The 22,834-nt window shown below is 40.7% G+C and overlaps 2 protein-coding genes across 2 annotated transcripts; one reads left to right on the top strand and one right to left on the bottom strand.

Moving 5' to 3' along the window:
- The first annotated feature begins 117 nt into the window (after positions 1 to 117).
- Positions 118 to 10,329, top strand: coq6 (coenzyme Q6 monooxygenase). The gene is made up of 12 exons (XM_044165811.1): positions 118 to 480; positions 852 to 986; positions 3,784 to 3,842; positions 5,702 to 5,828; positions 7,034 to 7,164; positions 7,270 to 7,377; positions 7,713 to 7,775; positions 7,887 to 7,994; positions 8,634 to 8,836; positions 8,998 to 9,113; positions 9,453 to 9,619; positions 10,197 to 10,329. The coding sequence occupies exons 1-12, from the start codon at positions 279 to 281 to the stop codon at positions 10,224 to 10,226; spliced, it is 1,449 nt and encodes a 482-aa protein (XP_044021746.1). The 5' UTR covers positions 118 to 278; the 3' UTR covers positions 10,227 to 10,329.
- Positions 10,330 to 10,745: 416 nt separating this feature from the next.
- LOC122861427 (ectonucleoside triphosphate diphosphohydrolase 5-like) lies at positions 10,746 to 22,534 on the bottom strand. Its single transcript, XM_044165810.1, has 13 exons — positions 17,610 to 22,534; positions 17,110 to 17,189; positions 16,660 to 16,803; positions 16,173 to 16,248; positions 15,582 to 15,617; positions 15,096 to 15,184; positions 14,926 to 15,005; positions 14,727 to 14,788; positions 14,511 to 14,612; positions 13,670 to 13,813; positions 13,501 to 13,557; positions 12,522 to 12,637; positions 10,746 to 12,298 (listed from the first exon to the last, which is right to left on the bottom strand). Exons 1-13 carry the CDS (start codon positions 18,052 to 18,054, stop codon positions 12,215 to 12,217), a joined length of 1,515 nt encoding a protein of 504 aa, XP_044021745.1. The 5' UTR covers positions 18,055 to 22,534; the 3' UTR covers positions 10,746 to 12,214.
- Between the last annotated feature and the right edge of the window lie 300 nt (positions 22,535 to 22,834).

Here is a 22,834-nt window from a genome sequence, read left to right as displayed (position 1 = left end):
ACGCCTCAGTTTTGGTAGCATTAGCACTGTTTGTGGACATAAGCAGTAACGCCAGGCGCGACTGACGTCTTCTGTGATTGGACGCGAAACCGGAAGTACTTCCTCTGGACAGCTTGTCAACACAACATGGCTGGATTACTGAAGGGACACAGCTGCCGTTATTAGGACACATTCAAGGGGAAACGTTTGTCTGATCGTCATATGAAAGTATCCAGACTTCAAAGTTGGCCTGGTTTCTCCTGTTTAATGCGGGGCTTGTCCCATATGAAGACAGAATTATGAATAAACTCACAAAGGCGACGCTGGCCCTAAACGGTCTTGGCCGGTGTTTTATTGCAGAAAGGCATTTATCTGCTATAAAAGTCATTAGCCGAGGATTAGTGTGTGCAGAACATGGGGACAATTCTGGCAAGAGTGAGGTATATGATGTTATCATATCTGGAGGAGGAATGGTTGGATCTGCAATGGCATGTTCCCTGGGTAAGTGATTCCATCCCAACACTGACAGACCACATTTTGGTGTGTGAGTTCAGCTATTATTAACCAGTCAAATTTAAAATAAAGTAATGTGTAGTAGTGTTATCAGGAGCTGTTCTCATTAACCCAAACCTGTGTCTCTTTAGATAATCCCATACTGCAAATTACTCTAAAAGCTACTAAAATATCAACTCTAAAATGTGATGCAATGGAAAAATAACATGTAGAGTCAAATTTCATTATACCAGAAATGCCTAAACACTCACAGCTTCACCACAAGATTTGAACAATGCATGCTATTTTAGTAACGCTGCTGACACTCAATCTTATGTATGTGCTGTCATTTTTTACAATGTTTGTATGATTTTTGACAGGCAAGGATCCAAACTTGGTGGGTAAGAAGATTCTCCTGCTTGAAGCAGGCACCAAGAACGTGATGGACAAGGTCCCAGACACCTACAGCACCAGAGTCAGCTCCATTAGTCCGGGCTCTGCCACCCTCCTCAGTGGTACAGTATACACTTATACAAACTGACACACAGAAACATCACTGTCGTGTTCTTGTTAAAAGGCTTTGTACATTTAAAAGGGCAGTTTCACCACAGACAGAAAAGAAATCAAAAAGTTATTTCTGTGATGATTATCTCCCTTCCTGTGAGAGGCTTCTGGTGCTAGACTATTAAATGGCTCCCACAAAGTAAGCCAGGGATCAGACACTGTCCAGTCACCCAGGCTTAGCAGGGATCATATCTGACCTTAATTTTTCCTCATGTGATAGGTCAACTGGGATGTTTCCTGACACTACTTTTTTTTTCTTAGTTACATTAAGGGTGTGAGTTCTTCTATAGCCCAAACTGTAGTTAAAAGCAGTGGTGGAATGTAACTAAGTACATTTACTCAAGTGCAGTACTTAAGTAGAATTTTGAGGTACTTTACTTGAGTCTTTTCTTTTCATGCTACCTTTTACTTCTACTCCACTACAATTCACAGGGAAATATTGTACTTTTTACTCCACTTCATTTATCAGACAGCTTTAGATACTGTAGTTACTTTACAAATTAAGATTTTTGCACACAAAACATATGAAGAGCTTATAAAATATGATGTGTTGTTATAAATTAAACTACCCAACATTAAATACAAGTACAGCTGAAACCAGTAGTCAATTAATCAATTAGTCAATTGACAGAAAATTAATTGGCAACTATTTTGATAATCGTTAGTCATTTTTCATGTAGAAACATTTCATGGTTCCAGCTTCTCAAATGTGAACATTTGCTGCTTTTCCTTTTAATAATTGTAATAATTTAAATTTATTTTTAATAAATGTGAGGTTTGGACTGTTGGTTGGAAAAAACAAGCATTGTGAAGATGTCACTTTGGGCTCTGGGTAATTGTGACGGCATTTCTCACTATTTTCAGAATTTTTACAAATCTATCTATTAATGGAGAACGTAATCAGCAGTTTAATCCATGGTGAAAATAAACATTAGTTGCAGTCCTATATAAAATAGTTTTTTTAAATTAGCTCCACCTCAACCAACTACAGCAGTAAAATCCTGCATTTACATTAATGCATGAGTGATAATAATCTAATGATATAATATATAATAGTATAACAGTAACAGGGGACATTTTTCTGCACTGAGTACTTTTACTTTTCAAAACATTTTCCTGATTTATAGTAACATTTTCAGTGCAGAACATTTACTTGTAACAGAGTATTTATACAGTGTGATATTAGTACTTTTACTTTTAATAAAGGATCTGAATACTTCATCCACCACTGGTTAAAAGTATCTCTCTCAAAGTTAGAGATTTTGGCAGCCAAGGAAAGGGAGAGTCTGGGATTGTGTAACTTTTGCTGGGCTTGATGGACTTGTCTGTGAAACATGTTGTGTGGCCTAAATCTGCCATCTCAGGTCTGGAAACCATCAAAAATAGTTAACATAACATGACCATCAGTCCAGACCTGTGCATTTTGTTATTTCAAGCTTTCAGGCTATCTGTATGTGCTAGCACATGCAACCACTGTTTTAGACACATACTTTTCACCAATGAACCGTATAACAGTTTACAAAGAAAATTACAGATTTGTTTTCAAGTGTCAATGCACTTTTCATGTGTTTGTCTTGATTGTTATTTTCTCACGACCCCAAAAACCAAACGAAAACAGTAAACAGTTTAAAATGAATAAAAAAAGATTTCATCTTTTTCATTTGAGGTAGTCAAAGCAGATATGGAATTACTTAGACAATAATCATTTGGCTAAATTACTTTGATTGTTGGACACATAAGTTCATCCATATTTATCCTGAATCAGGTCTTAAAATAACATCAAGTGCAGTATGCGGTCAGCTAAGCCCTTCAGTGATAAGAGAATGGACAACAACAATGACAATATCTCCCCAGTAGATCACACATGCCAATGCACCATGACAATAATTTGACAATAATCTTTGCACAGGTGCCAGTGAGAGACAGAGAGGCTAAAGCTTTACTTAACATCTCAAATAACGTCCTTCACTCCGCTCACTTGCATTATTTGCATCATTTATTGACTTTACAGTGTTAACCCCTTTATCTGATTTTGACACTGAAATGTCAGTAGAGTATTTGCATATCTTATGCACCACTGCATAAGGAATGCAGTGGTGCAGTGCAAGGATTTTATTTGAAACACGGTGCTTGGCTGTGACCTCATTTCCTCCCACTGGCACCTGCGCAAAAAGTTTAAACTAAGAACTCAAGAAGTCGCATGCTTATGGAACTGTGCCACTCTCCTTCACAAAACTTTCAGACTTTACCGCATATCTTTTACAGTAACTTTACATGGTGTTTTAAACTCTTTTTGTATCGTTTATGAGATAATTAGATAGATAAGATGTTTCCCACTACCACTTAAAATAGTGTATGCTGACGTTCTAGCATGTAGCACAAAAGCAAACAATCAGTGGGAGATTAATTAATGATTTTCAGTATGTTCACTATAATCTCATCACTTGGCTGACAAGTTTACCACCAAGTTTGTGTCCTCCTTTAAAGACTTACAATGTTTTTTTTAATGGATCCTCATCTGAACAGAGAAAAACACATCCACGATCCTAGATTTGCGCCCCGATCACAAAGACTAGTTGGACCAATTTCCTTCTACTCTGCACATGAAGTAACCATTTGCACTTCCACTGACTTTTGTTAAAATTCGCCCGATTCATGTTTTGACTTTCAGAGTATGATTCCAATTATTTGTAATACATTGCATTAAATTAGTATTGTGATTGTTTTGAAATGTGTTTGTGCACACAGGTATTGGGGCATGGGACCACATCACAAAGATGAGGTGCAAGCCCTATAAAAAGATGCAGGTATGTTGATCGTCAGCTCACTACTACTTAAGTTTCTTTTTCAAATCTGTGCAACTCAAGGGTGCAGTAACTACAACTGTTCTGCTATGTCAGAAGTTCAGAAAAGTATGATTTCAAGAGAAACAAAAATAACTTAAAGCCTACTGTAGTACTGAGCATCTCCCAAAATCCTTCTGTTACACAACTTCGTTTTTCTTCATAGGTCCTCCAGACTTTCTAATTTACAGGCATACTCTATGTATTTCTATCATCCATCAATCATAGCACCGTACAATTTGCGGAGAGAAAAATCTGTGACACTCAGCCTCTACTCAGTCATTCAGCTTAATGAACAAGCAACACAATACTGTATCATATAATCATGTGTAGGGTATGTAATTGTTCACATTAAAATGGCAAACAGTGGTTTCATGTAACATGCATTTTGTTCATTCCTTTGTGCAATTTATGCCTCTTCAGTAGCTCTGCAGGATCTGTGGCACAAGGAATGCCAAAGAACACAAGGTATATTTAAAAAAAAAAGGCCGTCTCCTGGCACATTCAAAGTACTGGGTGGCTCTTTGACCATGCAAGTTTTATTTATTAAAGCCATGTTTTTGATGAAGAGTAAATCATTTTGACATTTTCAAATTGGTACTCATTCCCCACATCTTATAATTATGAAGATTCATGTGAACAACGGGAAGAAGATGAAAGATTAGGAGAGTGGTTGTTTGCTGCAGAGTGAACCCGCTTTACGGCTGTGGGTGCAGGCTCAGTCCCTCTTGTAAGATGTGGTCGGTGTGTACCAAACACTCGACCACAGGGTTTCTCTCTGGGCCTAAGATGTCATCGTGCAGTGCCTTACAGTGATTATGGTAGGGTACCTCTCCCATTATACCTTCACTCTGCTACCACTGTTTTGGCTTGTTTGCCCATTGAATCTCAGTCATATACATCTCCAGCCATAGCACTGGAAAGTATGTACTGCAGGTCAGCACTAAATAACATTATTTCCATGCAATAAAATGCTCTTCTACCTTAAACGTCCAGTAAGCATTGAGGGTTTAGATTTGAAACAGAAGCAAACAGAGTTTTTGCCATCAAGGCGTCATTTTGCCCACATTTTTCTCTATAAAGGTGCAAGGAAGTGTATTGTTTAAATCTTGCACAGAAAGTATGTAGTAACTGATTCTATCCCAAAGCTGCATTATTTCACCCCACATTAAACAAACCCAAAAAATGTTTGGGCTGATCTCAGTAAATCTTTCTGCCCAACCACTTATCACAAGTTGCAAACCCACTGCCATTAGTGGTTTTCTGTAGGGTATATCCCCCTACTTTATGGCAAGTTGGAAAAAAGTAGTGCAGCAGCATATTACTGCAGAATGATGGGTTGTGTCACCATAGTTACATGCCAAAAGAGGATTAACCTTATACAAATACTTTTCACTCCCTCATGTTTAACTCAAACGGTGCTTTCAGGGTTGGAATTACAGTAACCTAAAACTATATCTCATTCTGCCACTTTTGGGTTGCAGATAAATATTGACTGACTCTTTATGTTCACGAACATGTCATTTGTTATTTGTGTTTCCACGAAAATGTTTGCAAAAAATCCACATCACAAAATGTCATTTGGTCCTCCACCTCAGAGGGCTCCATTAAGCTGGAGTCAGCCGTCCAGCCAGTGGCGCACTGGTGACCCTCATCGCTCTGGGTTTGATATATGTAGGCTGTGCCAACCTCCGACAGCAGCTAACAACTTTGATGTGTTCAGCTCAATGAAGCTGCACTTCTCTGCCCAGCTATATATAGGGAAAGGGGATGCATTTAAGGATAGACTTGCAGACCGCAGGCATAATGGGTCTCTCATTTAGGTTTGGGATGCCTGCTCTGATGCCCTGATCACGTTCGATAAGGAGAACCTGCAGGACGAGATGGCATACATCGTGGAGAACGACATCGTTGTGGCTGCGCTCACTAAACAGCTGGACAGTCTGTCCGGTAAGCACAGCATTTATGATTAAAACATGAAGCCCCACACAGTAGCAGTGCTCTGTAAGACCTCTTGGTTCCAGTTCCATCTGCCTAATGGACGCTGAGTCTGGCAGCTAATGCCACCACATTTATTCCATCCTGTCCCCAGGTTTTGTTTATTTGTACTCTCTCCCGGTGACTGTTTTTAAAGACAAATTAAGCTCTTGGAGCCGTTCATGTTTTTCCTGCAGTTTCAATCACAACCTCACATTTTGGGAACTGCAGAGCCCCGGCACCCTCTGAGAACACGTGAAGTGGTCCAGTGACCTATTTAAAGCTGCCATGTGCTCCCTAGCTTTGCCACCTCCTTAAGACACTAAAGCGCTGACGGTGTATAGTGTTGTATTGCTGTTGACATTAGACCAACTTTTGTGAGGTTCTCAAATAAAACTTAGCACTGCTATGTGCTTGACAGTTAAAGTGGAATATTTATAAACAGTTTTCAACATTTTGCACCAAACAACGGATGTGTGGTCACAGCACGTTTTTACCTCATGTGCCTCCCATTTGTCCGCTGCTCTCTCTCCTCTCATTTTAGCCTTGGTGTTGTTATGCTCCATGCAGTACATGAAAAGTGTGCTCCACGCCAGCTGGTTTCAATGTAACCCTGCTCTCCAGTCACTGAAAACCCATATTTGACATTCGTGTTCAGGAACCAGTAGCCGTTCTGTGGATGGGTCCTGCTCCAAGTCAGCATGAGCCAGCGTAAATCAGGATCCTTTCATGTTTGGGGTGTCCGGCTGCTGACATTTTTGGCAGAGGGGCAGTTTTAGTGCAAAATCTAACAAGCTGGCAGCATGTGCAAAGTGTGGCGTGGTGTTCTTGTAGATAAACACTATTAGTCAGAGCAATGTGGCAGGCCAAGACCATTAAGAAGATTGTCAAATGTGAACTTCAGCAGCTACCATGTGCCAGGGAGGAAAACCAGTGGTGTTTTATGAGGTGGTTTATAGATCTTCCACTGCTTCGGCTGCAGGCAAACCATCCTCTCGCTTTTGACGGGAAAAGCAGCAAAGCACTGATTTAGTGTGATGATACATACACAGGACCAAGATTGATCCCTTTGTTGTGTGAGTGTCACACCAGTAGCCATTTTTTTTTAAGAACCACTTCTCATTTTTCTTTTCTGCCACCTTTGTAGTCACCAGTTTAATGTCCTTGTTGTCCGCCAGATAACGTGCAAGTTAAGTACATGTCCAAGGTGGTGAAGTACGCATGGCCCATGCCCCACCAGGCAGCAGACTCCATCCCATGGGTCCAGGTCACGCTGGCCAGCGGAGAGACTGTTCAGACCAAGCTGCTGGTCAGTTTGATTCCGTCACACAAACCGTAGCTGTTCATCTGTCCTTGTCCTTATTTTATTTTAGTTTTTTTTTAACTGTTTTCCTTTTTGTCATCTGTTTTTCAGATTGGTGCAGATGGACCAAACTCAATGGTGAGGCGGGAACTTGGGATACCCACAGTCAAGTGGAATTATGATCAATCTGCTGTGGTTGCTGTGCTGCACCTATCGGAGGTGAGTATAACATTCAACACGTGCACACAGCATAATTCTTGATACTTTATTATAATGTGTGCTATGCATCCCTCCCTGCATATTGTATTTATAATTTACATGTACACACTCAAATATTTAAGCAAACATTATTGTATCTAACTGACTGAATTTACTCAGTGTTTTTATTATGATAGTAATTTTAATGTCACATCTGTCAGTATGCAGAGAACAACACATCCGCCCTGCAGTACCCTTTATAATATCTTGTTTTTATGTGTAATTAAAATGTATGCCATACAATACAAAGCCACAATATTTAATTTTTAATTAGATTTAATTTATGTGTTGCACAGCCCACGGAGAACAATGTCGCATGGCAGAGGTTCCTCCCAACAGGACCCATTGCAATGTTGCCGGTAATATATATCTGCATTTTTTTACTGCAGTATTTTTTTTTCCACGCAAAATATCCATCTGTCACATAAGTATTTGAGAGCGCTTCAGCATCCATGCTCTGTGCACTGCAGCTGTCGGACACAGAGAGCTCTCTGGTGTGGTCAACCAGCCATCGGCACGCAGAGGAGCTGCTGGAGCTGGATGAGGAGAGCTTTGTCGACGCTATCAACTCTGCCTTCGTAAGTCTTCGTAAGACCTTTTTAAATTGCTGATGTTGTATTTATAGTCAGATTCCACATCTGTCAGTTATGTATTTGTGTGCAGTGTACTGTATGTTGCAGGGGTCCTCCATAGACTCACTCACACGTTGAGCTGTTTTATGTGACTCATACAAACAATATTGTCATTGTTTTGCCCAAACTTTATACAAAACTAATATTTCCTTATCCATTTTTTTTTGTGTGTGTTTGGAGAAACTCCTTTTTCCCAAGCTGGCTATTTTTACTGGGCCTGCTGATGGACGGGGTCACCACGGTTGAGTCACGTTTGGTTTCAAGCCTGGTTTGCTAATTAAACCTGTGGTCTCCCAGTGTCGACCATTACTGCATGGAATGTTTTTCAAACTGAGCTAATTCAACTGCATAGCCTGGCCGGCATCTTCTTTTAATTAGCCCAGCTCCCGAAGCTCTGCCAAACCAGTTAGTTAGGGAGGGGAATAAAGCACTTTTGCTGGCCTGGAGTTCAGCTTTGCTCCTATGTCAGCTAATTTCTTTGTCCACTCAAAGGGATAATGTCTGTTTTCCCTCTCTTCTGGCCATTTTTCATTCTCTGTGAATATGTCTCTGTCTTCTTGACTGTCTGTGTGTGTGCACTAACAGTGGAGTAATGAGAACCAGTCAGAGCTGATTGAGACGGCTGGCTCTCTGTTCCGTGGCGCCCTTTCAGCCATCATGCCGTCTGCAGGTTCACCTCGACAGCTTCCCCCAAGTGTGGCAGGGATCGGCCCAAAGACCCGGGTCATGTTTCCTCTCGGCATGGGTCATGCATCGGAGTACATCAGGCACCGTGTAGCTCTCGTTGGGTAAGATGAAAGACATAATGAAAGTAATGGCCTGCACATTAACACTTACACGTTTTTACTTTACATGCAAGGGAATGACACTTTGATCTTGCAGTGTGCATAAAATAGCATTCTGTGAGTCGAATGTATGTGGACAGAGAGGGATATGTTTTTCTTTGCAGGGATGCAGCCCATCGTGTCCATCCTCTGGCGGGTCAGGGAGCCAACCTGGGTTTTGGGGATGTTGCTTGCCTCACACAGCTACTGAGCCAGGCGGCCTTTAACGGGAAGGACCTGGGTCAGTGAGAACTCTAAACAGTCACAAGCACTGAAACCATAGCACAGTGGTTTCCCCTAAACTCAGACGCATGCTGTTGATCTGAATTATAAAAAGCATCAGCTTTTCCGGTAACATTTATTTGATGTTTTTTCTGTTCATTCTGCCAAGAACTATAAGTTGCTTTTCATAAAAAATTAAATCCTGTTATGAGATATTGTGCATATTTTTTTCCTCTGTTAAATGTTCTGAAGTCAAAATAGCACCACTGTATTGACTTAAAGCAGAAAACATATGACAGACATACACAAGCTTAAACTACTACTCCACAGTTTTTAACCCCCAGGTTTGTTTGTGCAGGAGCAATACAGCACCTGTTAGAATATGAAACTGAACGTCAGCGACACAATCTGCCCATGATGGCTGCCATCGACCTCATGAAACGCCTTTATTCCACTAACGTCGCTCCTGTTGTTCTCCTACGCACCTTCGGCCTGCAGGCCACCAACGTGCTGCCAGCGCTTAAAGTAAGCTCCCTCTCTTCTAGCTTCTCCCTACAAACATATCCTCCTGTACATCCCAGTGAACCTGGCCATCACTCAGATAATATCAATGACCTGACAAACCTAAGCTCCGCCTCCACCCTGACCCCACCCTCTGCCCTCTTTTCTGATTACACAGAGCTTTACTTTAGCGGTGTCTATAATTTCCAGGGTTGTCAACCTACTACTATGGCATCTAAGTTTAGCCCCAAATTTAGTGTTACCAAAAGTGTGTGGGTGGGGTGCAGTGCCGGCCCCGGGGCAGCGGACAGCGGTGTTGGCTTGTGTTTTCACACCCCTTTTATTATCGACCACTCATGTGAAATGGCTTTATTCCCTACTAAGTGATTCAGACCAACACAACTGTAATTGGTTGTAAAAGCATTTCACTATGGAGGCACAAAAGCATAAACAGAACATATTTTCCATATTAAATGTTGTGAGTTCACTGATTTACAGGTCTTGTATAGATGTCTGCAGTGCCACTCACTTGTAACATGCTTTTAGTAAACATGATTTAAAGGTTAGAGTTTCTGAGTTGTTGTCTCTTTTGCCTCTGCAGGAGCAGATCATGGCATTTGCAAGCAAGTGATGCATCCGTCATGCGGTGATTGTTGGTGGATCTCAAGAGACTGTGAGCTTTTAAAGGCTGTAAAAATTGTGAATGTAAAAAAATAAAATTAAGATATATTTTACTCTTTCATGATTTATTTTTCTTGTGTGTGCTTTGGTGCAAAATAAATCCACATTGACAAATAGTACATTGCAGCTGTCCCAAGCATATCATAACATATCAAAAGCATATGTTATGCAAGATGTTATGTTACAATCCTCCACTATTTTGCAGACACAGTTCATAGGCCAAGTTCTGAATTATAAGTACACCTTTATGGATTTGATATGAACATATATGAAGTGCTTAATTCTCAGATGGAGGAAACAGTATGTGGACTGTGCAGTCATAGATAATGTCATAAATCCAATATTTGCACAGTTTGAGAAAATAATTTTCTCAAACTGTGCAAATATTGGATTTATTCCATCATGCCGTCTGCACATTTTAATAAGTTCAAGAAGTCTGTCTCAATACAAAAAATATAAATACACAAAGTACATTTTTCATGTTTTATTAAAACATACATGTATAGTATACACTTATTTCACTGGATTTAATAAAAACAATTTACATATTGTCAGTCATCAGGTTATTCATACTGATGAACATAGAGGCATTTCTGAGAAATTGTGCAGCATAAAGTTTTTGCAATGTAAAAGCAGTTCCTGTCAAAAGATTTTACTAATAAAAGTTTACATTATGTATATACAGCAGTAGTTATTGAACATGTTGAATACTGAAAAGACAGCAAAGGCACGGCTTAAAGAGCAGTTACACAGAAAGTTCAAGAGTTATTATTGGATGAGGATAATTCAAATACTCTAGATAAACTTATTATTTAAATATTTGTACAGTTCACAAGAAAAATGACAAACAGAATTCAATATTACTAATGTTTTTGAGCAAACAGCAACAAATGAAGGAGTCGTGGGTTTCGAACTTTACCTAATTTCTGTTTACATTTTTGCTGTGTTTAATGGCTGTAAATTACGTTGATGGATGAACTCTCTACTCTTGATGAGAGGTTTTTCTATTGGTAGTCTAAAATACAGTTCAGACCTGGGGCCCCTGCAATTTAGCCATGCTTGATAAGGTAGTTTCCACTCTAGACAAAACAAACAATAATGGCTGAACTTTAAAAATACAGGCATTAACCTCAAACATGTAACAGCTGTACAACACAGTCTGTGAGAGGCATCTCTCCACAGCGCTCTCTTTGCCCCTGTCAGTCATGGTGAATCCAACTCTACTTGATGAATATGTACAACTCTTTAGTCAAAACATCAAAGGAACTGATAATGTCTTAGCTACAATATCTGCAATTAAAGTGTTATGTGCAAAGTTGAAGAAAAGAAGCTGTATGGTTGACAACTGCTCTGTTTCCAATGATGTCTAACTTGATGTCTAAGGCTAGGGGCAAATGAATTAAGGTCCTGTAAAATAATTTCTTGCTAGAATAAAAATAAGATTGATTTAAAATCATTTAGAAAGACTACTATGGTTGCACACAGCAACTAGTCTCTAACTAAATTCCACTGTACTGTACAGTGCCCACCAGGACCACAGTAAGCACCAAAATACCATGACTGGTTGAATGGCTTCTGAACTACCCTCTACACACTTAACAGGTAGGTGAGAAAGACATTTCAGATCAGACCCATAAGGAATCAAAAATGTAAACGTTTTACAAAAAATAAAGTCAGCCCACCAGTTGTGAGCTCAACATACAGTAGAAATAGCTGGCCTTATAAAAATATAGTGATTTCTTTTTTCAACAGTTCTCGAAGAGTTCGCTGGGTGCTGAGGTTGAGGAAAAAGAGGAGGGGCGTGGTGGCTGAGGAAGCGTGGTGGGACCGGGTGTGTCTGTGAGGGGACGGGCTGATCGAGGGGGGGACGGAGGAAGGGAAGCCCCACAGTGACAGACTGTCCCTCTCAGTGCCGGCTGCAGTGACAGCGAGCTGTCCTTAGTGGATGTTGAGGTTTCTGAAGTAGTCAAAGGTTGCCCCCAGGGCCCAGCTTGTCTCCACGTTGTTCACCTTCTTGGCTAGCTGTTGAACAGAGTGACAGGAGGATCTCCATTAAAACCACAAAGAAACATACATTTCCTACACCTACTGTCGTGCTGATTAGAAAAAATATGTAATAATGTTCAAGTCTTGTAAAATACTGTATAGACAGAGCATGAAGATTTTGTCTTGTAGCTTTTCACATGTTGTATCTCTTTGACTCCGGCAGTCACTGTCCACAGTAACCTGGCTCTGATTTGCTCACCTGCAGCACAGTGCTGTCCTTGAAGCCAAAGCCCTCCTTTAGCAGACAGGTGATATATGTCATATCCATGCAGAGGTAGGGGCTGATAGCGCGGTATTTGGTCATTTTGTTGCACACTGCAAACACACAAAAGCCACAGCTTTCAGTCATGGCATTAACACAGGTTTCACATACCACTGACAAAAAAGCATTTGACACATGAAGACAACCTGTTGCATCATACAATGGAGTCACGTTCCATATATTAACAAAAAAAAAACTTTTCTAACCCCTGTGTTACATGATTAAAAGATGACATTTCTATTTTGTTTGACTGAATAAACAGGGAGGTGCGAGGAGAATGGCTGAGGGTCAGCACAAGGCTGCGGGTGGGTGGCAGTGTTAAACAGCCTAGTACACAGTTTGTGTGTTTCAGTATGTGTCAGCCCCCAGGTGGTGTGTGGCTGTCAGGTGCCCTCCTGCCTGGGCCAGACAGACATCTTCAGCTCAGCTGCCAGCCCAGCCTGAGCCAGACTTGTTCCTCGAGACCATGTGACAGTGTTCTCACAACACAAACAGCCTTACATAATACATTAACTCGTTCCTACTTGCTATAAATCTGGTTCTACATGGCCATTACAAGTGTCACGCACTCGAGCTGATACGCATGGTGTGTATCAGTTAAACATACTAAAACATTTTATAGTGATGTTAACATATATTTACTCTATAATAAACTACATTTGTCTTATAATCCATCTCTTTACACATTTTAGCAAATAATCGGTTACATTTTACTGTTGTAATAAATTCAGAATATGCTGTGTCAATTTGGCGCAATTGTGCCAAGTGTTTGGGCACAAACACGGTTTAGTGCTTTTGCTGTTTAGAGCATAGACTGTGTTGCGTGAAGTTTCAGTGGTTAAACTGATATATATAACTTGTAAGATTGTTGGTTTCATACACAAGTTTATCCAACCCTGGAGAAGATAACTCTTACCTTCTTTGGCTCGCTTCTTAAAATCCCTGACTTCAAGTGCACCACCTCGACTGCCATCTGTGCAGAAAAAACAAACATGCAATTTGAATACCGATTTTGCGCAAAGATGATAATTAGCATGGAAAATAATGGCACTGAAGGGTGACTCTTTTGCTCTGTGCCCACTCACCAATGAGCCCAGACTCCACAGCTCTGTCATAGTAGTAGGAGAAAGCGTAAAAGACGCTGCTGCCCTTCACTTCATAGGGCTGGTGCACTATTCCTTTGATTACCTTCATCACTTCATAGTAGCACAGCTTATAGCCTGCATAGCCTGAAGAGAGAGAGAAAAGGTAAATGTACTTTTGTCAAAGAATTATTGATTATTGATTATTGAGTGGTGGAGTAAACAATGAGTTAAAGGTGCTTGGATGCAGCGATGGTTGGAATGCAATCGGGAGAGTCTGAAGACTCAGTTTGAGGTCAGCCAGGGGTTGAAGCTGGGGGCTCACCAGATAATATACAAGGGAAGCCCCAGAAGGGCAAGTTTCACACAGCCCCATGGATATGGTTGGCTCAGTTGTGCCGGCAAAACCATGTGCTGACAAGAGCAGCAGTAACCGTGGCCCTGTTCGGCTGTCTATTTTTACCACATAATTGTGAGCGGTCCAGATCAAGCCACTCGTTACACACAAAAAATAACAACTCAGGGACAAGCCCAGCATCTTTTGGCTACTTGTCTGTGGTATGGGAGTGACTGCCTTATTTGTGAAGTTAACTGACAGTTTTCTTTTCGTTTAAATACAAGGTTGACTGCAGTATAATTGTTCAAGAGGGAGGACGGAGAGAGAGAGGATGACAAAACATGCGTTTGGCGCCAAGGTTACAGAAACTGCAGCGGGGAAATGTTCTCATGTGAGACTGTATTATACTGTACTCTATTGTGTTCCAGAGTTTGGAAAGGAATGCACAGATCGCTGGATCCAAGGCACTGGGAAGACAATCAAAACCGCAGGGTGCTTTTATCTTACCGTCTGGAATCCCGCTAACTTTGTAGGTGATTCCTCCAAAAGTCACATCTTCTCTGAACTTTTTCGGGAGGCAGGAACTAGTGAAGACTTTCCAATCTAGACCTAGGAAAACAAAAACAAGAAACGGTTTGCCATCTCCCAGTGAATACATTTATTAAAAAAAAGAATGACACAGAGGCAAAATATAAACGTGATAAAAGGTACTAAATACTCTACCATCAGCTCCTAGTGCTCCAAGAGTTGCCAGTCGAGCTGCATACAGTCCATTTCCAAGGTAGCTATGTGGTGGTGACATACAATGATGGTAAGTTTTAAGATAGATACATGTTTTACTCCACAGAATACTAATACATGAGTTTGCATGGGCAAAGTCAAATCCATAGAGAATATAGCATCTTCTTTGTCTGTTATTTACCTGTGTGTATAGAGTTGATATGTATGGTTGAAGAGGTTGAATTTGGCAATGTAACTGGCAGGTGCAGACTGAATCGTTTTCTGTTGGATAAATAACAAATGTTTAGCAATGTATTTTTGGTAAGAACATTTTTAAATAGACTTATTTACCACATCAAATATTTACTTCACCTTTGACTTGGGAAGGAATGTGATCTGTGTAGATCCTCCACCCAAATCCAGGATGCCCACTGTCCTCCTTGTGTTGGAGTACAAGTGACCTGTGGCAAATAAGCTCAAAGTTAAACAGATCATGCTGGCTGAAAGAAACTTAGGATAATGTGCTATCCATCATCCGTGCAACAGAGCATACTGTGCACTCTTGTGGATTTATCACCAGTTAGAATTTATTCCTTTTACAACCACTAGTGTCAGAATGATGCATATCTTTTTATGCCTTTTTGGTTTGAAGTTTAAAGTTTGATGGTGCTATAGCTGTGTGAAAAACGTGACAAAAAATTGCTTGTTTTTGCAACCTGTTTGGGGCCAGTGATTCAAGCTCAACCTCAGACAGGAGACAAGAGTCTTTCACTGCCGGGCTACTGTGTACACTGGAGCCTCAGATATGAGCCTCCTGACCACTAACACCACCATAGCAAAACACAAGCAATGTCTTACCTGTAAGGAAGTTCACTGTGACCCAGGCGAGGACTCCTAAAACGGCACGAGTGAAAATGTATGCATTAGTAAAAAGCCTGAGAAGCGATTACAACTGACTTATGCTAAATGTTCACATTTGAATGTGTTAATAAACTTAGAACTGAAGATGACTTTCAGTCTAGCTCTCCTTCATTAAGCTGATATTAAAGTAGCAGAGTTGGTGTAACTAACATGCAGGATTCCAGACCAGCCCAGGTAATTACTATTGTCTCAGATGTCAAGTTATTGCACTCATAAAATGAGGATAATGACTGGCACATACTGTATGATGAAACATAACATAGTGAGGGTGTCTTAATGAGTGATGTGGAGGATCCCACTAAATTATTGGGCGTGGGGCAGCAACTCACACTGGCATATTTATTTGTCTCAATGAGGTAGTAACAGACCTCTTGTAAAAAGAATTATGAGAGCAGTATTGTTTGATACATCCTCAGTAAAGAGACAGTTAAAGCACCTGGTCAGACAATATCTCAGCAAACAATGACAAAAAAATGTGTGTACAATATGTAGTACAAATTGGTTACAGGCCATTAAAAGATAACATACCTTCTTTTGCTCCATTCATGATGGAAACACTGTTGTTTGGCACAAAGAAAGGGGACTCATCAAATACTTCTCGAACCTGTGGAAGAGATTTATCATCATTTCATTACAATAATCTACTGGATATGTGTTAAAGCAACACAATGATACTAGACTACACACCCAAATACTCTGCTGTTGTTAGGATATGGTCTATTCAGGCTCCAGAAGACAAACTGTGTCTGTTCGGTTTTAGAGTGACAGATAACTCAACCACAAGCATGGTTGGAACAGTAGCCTGGATTTAATACTTTAAACGACAAATATGGTTACTCCACACAACCCCACAACAGCTGTTTTTTTGCAACATGATAGCCACCAAATGGGCAGACTTGCTGCCTTTTTTCTCAGTGACACTTGTAAGCACTTAGTGGTTTCTCATCCCGCTCCTTGGCGGGACGGGTGGTGTTTGTGCCAAACTGTCTGAGGGCAGAGAGAAAACGTGCCTCACCTCCTTCAGAAGAGCGTTGGCCTCGTCTTCAGGCAGCAGACGCAGACCCGCCGTGGCCTTCAGGACCACCGGGGTCCTCTTCCAATCCTCCTCTGGCACTGTCTTCTTGGCAATCTTCAGCAACTGTCGGATGGTGTTGCCACCCTGCAGAGGAGTTGGCAATCAGTTACTGGCAGCATAATCAGGAAGACATTTCATAATCAAACTAAGGAATTTCTTTATTGATCAAAGTCTTTCAAAAATATGTATAAGTCAAACGTCAAAGGTAAATACAGCAGACAGGACAGCAGTGACAGCATCAGCAGGAGGCATTTTTGTAATTACATAGTGTTTACATCACATGAACCCAACCCAAAGAAAATCCCAGCGTTTTGGTGGTTTGCAGACAGTGAACAACTCCCTAATATACCTGATAATTAATTATAAAGTGGTGTAAACACGCATACATACCTCCTCAGGGTTGTCCTTGTAAGCAGACAGTCCAGGCTTCACTGCATGGTATATTTCATTGTCCAGAACTGGCAGCTCAACTAAAAAAGTCAGTGTCAGTGAAGAGATCAAAAGTCAGAGCGCAGTACAGTATATGATATTCTGGGATAAAATAGAGACTCAAGTACATGTAATTGCATAGCTTTTCTTTCACAACTCATGATATTTAGACTGTAGCACTTCACCTACATCCTGATTCAGTTTTAGAGGTCTGCTTCCTACACAGTTGAGTCAGACAAATTAAAAGTCCACCTCAGCTACTTTTAGAAGCTGTATTGCCCATGCACTGTGCTGGTGCATGTTTGTCCTCTGTCCTCTTACACCACACAGTGAGTGACCTAACAGCAGGCAGACAGTGTGGGAGCCAGCAGCATGTGCAAAGACTTGCTATTGGTTCAGAGAGAGAGTGAGGGAGAGAGAGAGAGAGAGAGAGAGAGAGAGAGAGAGACGGGGGCACTTACCAGGGTCTTTCTGGATGAACTTATAGATGTGGATCCTGCTGCCTGTGCTCCCAGCGTCAAACATGATGCCGTAGAAAACCCGACTCATGTTGACAGGGGAGGAGGCTTCATGCGCCGGCTGGTAAACCTCAGGTGGGTGGTAAGGCTCAGGTGCAGGATGCACGACTTCGGGCACCGGGTGGAAAGCCTCTGGTATGGGGTGGATGACTTCAGGTACCGGGTGGAACACCTCGGGGATCTCGGGGTAGGTCGGGACGCCGGGCTGCGAGACTTCAGGCACCGGGTTGGAGACCTCAGGGAGGAGGTTTTCAGTGTTGGCGGAGTGCTCCCGGTAGCGGTAGAAGTGTGGGACGTAGCGGTGGTGCCGGTAGTAAGTCGCCTCCGCCAAGAGGCTCCCAGCCAGAAGCCACACGGATAAAGTGAGGAGCAGGCTCGGCGTGGCCATTGTTTTCACAGCCGGAGAAGAGACAGCTGGAGTGAAAAAAGGAGAGGTGAGGAGAAGAAGCCCTGGTGGATGCTGGAGTAAAAGATTGACAGGGGCCCCGAAGAGAGAGCAGTGGAGATGGAGAGAGGCAGAGTGGATGCGATGCACAGGACTGTCCGGTCATCTGTTTACAGTATATAAAGACATAAGGGCTTGGCATGGGGCCACACCGAGAGCAGCCATCCACCAATCCTGTGGCGGTCCATCCCAACTCCATCAGGAGTCCCCCCTCCTGTGAGCTGAGCTGTAGACTGACTACCTGCCTACCAACAGCATTTCCCTTTTTTTCTCCTTCTTTTTTCTTGGCAGGAGAAGGAGGATTATTTTTGGTTATGTTTTTTCCCCTCCTCATCTTTACTGGTTATTCTGGAGCCCAAAAAATCCCCTTAGGAAAAGAGAAAGGGGTTTATAAAGAAGTGAAAATGAATGGTTCACACTGAAAAAACCCAAAAGAAATGGTCTTAAAATACTTTTTATGGGTGTATTTAAGACTTACATAGTAACTTGCCTCAGAAATTCCTTCGCCCTGCAACTTTCAACAACTCAAATTTGGCTACTGCTTAAATTGTGATGTAAGTTTCTCTGTGGCTGTTACAAAGGCACATCTGTAGAGATTTGAAATTAATTACTGCAGTTTTTCAACGGTAGCAACTTAAATATTAAAATGTTCTAATTTTTGCACTCATTCTTGGAATTAACCATTACCATGTTGGCTAAGTACTGGTAAGTTTAGCTTTATTTAAAATAGCTTGGGCCTTTGTAGGGAAGACAATAAATTAAACAAAGAAACTCCAACTCCTATTTCAGACTGAAAATGTAACTCATTATGTATTGTAGGTAGAATGGATTCTGGTTTGTTTCATTAGGCATTAATGCTTCTACTAAATCATGTTCAGTAGCTGGAATGAACCATGCATGTATTTAAAAAAAATCCTTTCAACCTCCTCATCATGATCCTGCAATAATCACCACATTAAATCCACTGCAGCCCTTTCACCAACCTTAAAAAATGCAAATGTGACATGCACTCCAGCTGGCATAAAAGTTAAAAGAATGTTAGCAATCATCTCACTCCCACTCATCTCTGTGTCAACCACAGGCTTTCCAAGGGAAAAATATTTGGGCATCAAGGCACGTTTCACGAGAGAATGCATGAATAGCATGAGTGGCTGTTTCTCCGCTTTAGGTGGGTGGTTGGCACGGCATCATAAGCCATGCTGTAGTGTATCAGCTAATGCTTTCTCATGTAATGTTCAGAGTTACTGGCTTTAGTGCAGGATGCAGAGGCATCAAGGATATCCCACAGCAGTGGAGCACAGAGGCACAGCAACCCAGAGACCTTACATGAACTGAGATTTGTACCGGGCTGTGATATTTTCCACCCACTTTGTATCAACAGAAAGAGGACAGAGATCTGAAACAGGAGGCGCTGGTAGTCTAGCAATTGAGGCATCCCTGGGGAACTGACCCTGCCCCAACCCTGACTTAACATGTGCTTACATGAGACTGTTTCACCTCTTGCAGCAGGCGACTGAGGCCGAAACCGAGCTGTCGGCCAGCCCAGTCAGGAGGGTAATGGGAGGGCAGAGGTCCTGCAGATGGGCACAAGAAAGTGTGGGAAGTCCACAGAAAGGACAATGTGGGGAGGGTGGGGCTTGGCACCAGTGTTAACCCATCATGCCATTCCACTCCCAGGACACTCAACTGTGCAAAGCACTGTTCCAACACTGTAATTTGGACTAAAAATATTGGACTTTCTTTCCTCCTTCCTTTTTTCTAAATACTGTGGCTACTTTTTTCAATCCTGCGGCTCACCAGAATGGTCGTTCACCCCTATCAAAGCGTACATGTGCAGGACCTCTCGCTGACTTGTAGATGCCATAGATGTCTTGGTTGCATGTTAACAGTGTGATAATGTGACTAATAAACCCTGGGTAAAAAAACGTTCTAGTAGAAATATTAAAGAGGTCATGTTTTGTCATTTTGAAATCATTGTTAGATATTATCTTGCTGTTAATGTTCAGACACATCCTGCGGTAAATGTAGCAATTAATTTGGGTAATGTGCAGTGTTTGGACAGCTGCAATCCACCTTGGGCCATCACAGCATGTTTTAGTTTTAAACACACACCTACTTTTATATTACCATAACAATGTGATGCAAATAGGAACTGCCCTTCAAGTAAAATGTCACATGAATTTAGATTTCACAACATAAATTTAGAATTTTCGCTCTAGAATAACATACAATAAACTAAACAAATCTAATGGGAAATCTGTATGTTGCCAAATCATGTTAGGATAGCATCCAATTGTGCACTGCTACGGTATAAACTGTGTGTAAAGTGCTCCTCCACAGCATGACGCAGCACATTACAAACACAATGTTTTAAATGAGAGGTAGTTTTAATACAAGTTTTGGTATTTGGTTTCAAGTTAACAGAAACCATAGAGCATGAGAAGGGGCCCCAGCTTTGTAATCTGCACTGTGCAATATATCATTAATATGCTGCAATGTTACCCTCAGGAATGCCATGTTTGTGGGTGTCCTACCCCAAAAAGTCCATTGAAGAGACCCAAACCTTGTCATTACAATTCCAATGATAATGACAGCTTTGAAAAGCTTAGGGTTATTTCAGTTTTCTCTCCTCACTGTCATAGTAATTACCTTTAAATTTAGTCTTCAAACTCTGTTCATGATGCCAGAGCAGAGAGCGACCCTATATGATTCAGTTTACAGTAGCTACACCCAACACTTATATGATATCTACTTTTTTGTTTGATAAATAATGTACAGTGGACACTCTCAGGCTCCCGTAGAAAGCTAAACAAGATAATGGAGAGAATTCAGTGGTTTTGAACGTGAATTATGACCTCCGCTAACTTTACCTTGTTTCTTTTGGATGAGCTTCTTCAAAGATGTAAGCCAACTGCATTTACGTTGATCTTAGTGGTTTTCCCATAACTCCAGCAAAAAAAAAAACAACTGTGGGGATAGCAGCAAGTAACACATAGTTCTTTTCAGGACAACATGGACAATACTGCTGACAGGAGCAAGATGTATCTCATGTCATCGTGTGGGAGGAGATCATGTGCAAACAGATCCTGTTAGATAGAGCCCAGCATGAGAAGACTGTAATTACAAGACAAGTGACAAATACAGCCATTCTGTGTCAGTCCAGAGGCTGTTGAGCAGAACAGACATCTGTAGCTTATAAATCCCCCACAGTGATTGGTTGATTGATCGATTAAAACCTTTAACCTCACAAGCGCTCTTTTGCAGCAGGAGAGAGCTGAAACACAAAACTGCAACCAAAAGTTGAAAAAAGCAAAGGCTGATAATAAATAAATGCTAATAAGGAAAAGAGTGTTAAAAGCAGTCACAAGGAGCTGTGTGAACAGTATTCTGAAGGTTATTTGTAGGTATTCTGAGATCATTAATCAATTAGTCGACTGATAGAAAATTAATTGCCAACAATCTTAATAATTGGTTAATTGTTAATAGAAAATATTGCTGGTTCCATGTCTCAAATATAACGATTTGCTGTTTGTCCGTAGTTCATATCATTATCATTGAAATTTTATATCTTTGGATTTTGGACTATTGGTTGGACATCACCTTGTACTCTGGTAAATTGAGAAAACAATTTATTAATAAAAACACATTCAAGAGATTAATCAATAATGAAAATAATTGTTTGTTGCAGTCCTAATCCTAAAGGAGATGACACTAAGAACATGTAGATTATACTAAATTTTGACATTTCAGAAGGCTGGTGAAAGGGAGGTAGATTTTGAATTAAAGCTTTATAGATAAAAAAGGAAGCAGTATCCCCACAGGACAGAGACGTCCAGTTTATATTTTTGTAACGAGTACAAAGATGAGAATTAGGCAATGTCTGAATGACACTGAATGTTGTTGGGACATAAACTAAGAGGTTTAGTTTATATGTTATGGCTCATCGTTGTCAAAATGCATGTGGATTTTAACAGTGATGTATATTTTCAACTTTCTTTCTAATGTTGACTAATTAATTATGATAAACTCAGTCTGTTGTCACTGATGTCAATGATTTTTCATTTTGACACAGTAGGAAAAGCACACGTGTCAATAATAAAATTAAATGATAGCTTATTAATTTTAGCTGGTACCAGGATCCTGGTATTGTGCATGCTGTCTCAGTGTCACGCCTTTTTTGTCTTGTCGTTAATGTTGTTTGTAAACCTGTGCTTTTCCTACTATGATAAGTCAAAATAAATGCTGTGAAAAAGCCCTATTGTAGATTGCCATCAGGTGTATGTATATTTATTTTTGTGTTAAACTTGCTATGAAAAAGACCAAGTGTGGTCAAAACATTGATTAAATCTTTGTGCAGTCATCTTTTCCTCAAAATATGTTTGTTATATTTATTTGAATTTTAGTTTATTTTTATTATCATTATTATCCAGTATCTTACGGTTGATCTCTGTAGCATACTTACCTGTTTTTTACATACATGTGCATACATTCCTGTATTACCTGTACATAAGTATGTGTATAGATTCACTGTATAATTATTCCCAATACTCCCTATTTATGCAATTCAAGTAAAGCACCTACATTAATAACATACAAGACAATACACAGTATATACCAGACTTGCACTAACCATGTACAGAATATTACCAGGCACAATCATTGTACATATTTAGAGCATGGTTGTAGTTTTTATTGAGTTATTTCAGTTTGTAGTTAAGATTTA

The sequence above is a fragment of the Siniperca chuatsi genome, linkage group LG15, assembly GCF_020085105.1.
Source record: "Siniperca chuatsi isolate FFG_IHB_CAS linkage group LG15, ASM2008510v1, whole genome shotgun sequence".
Taxonomy (NCBI): Eukaryota; Metazoa; Chordata; class Actinopteri; order Centrarchiformes; family Sinipercidae; genus Siniperca; species Siniperca chuatsi.
This window is presented reverse-complemented; position numbering and strand designations above follow the sequence as displayed.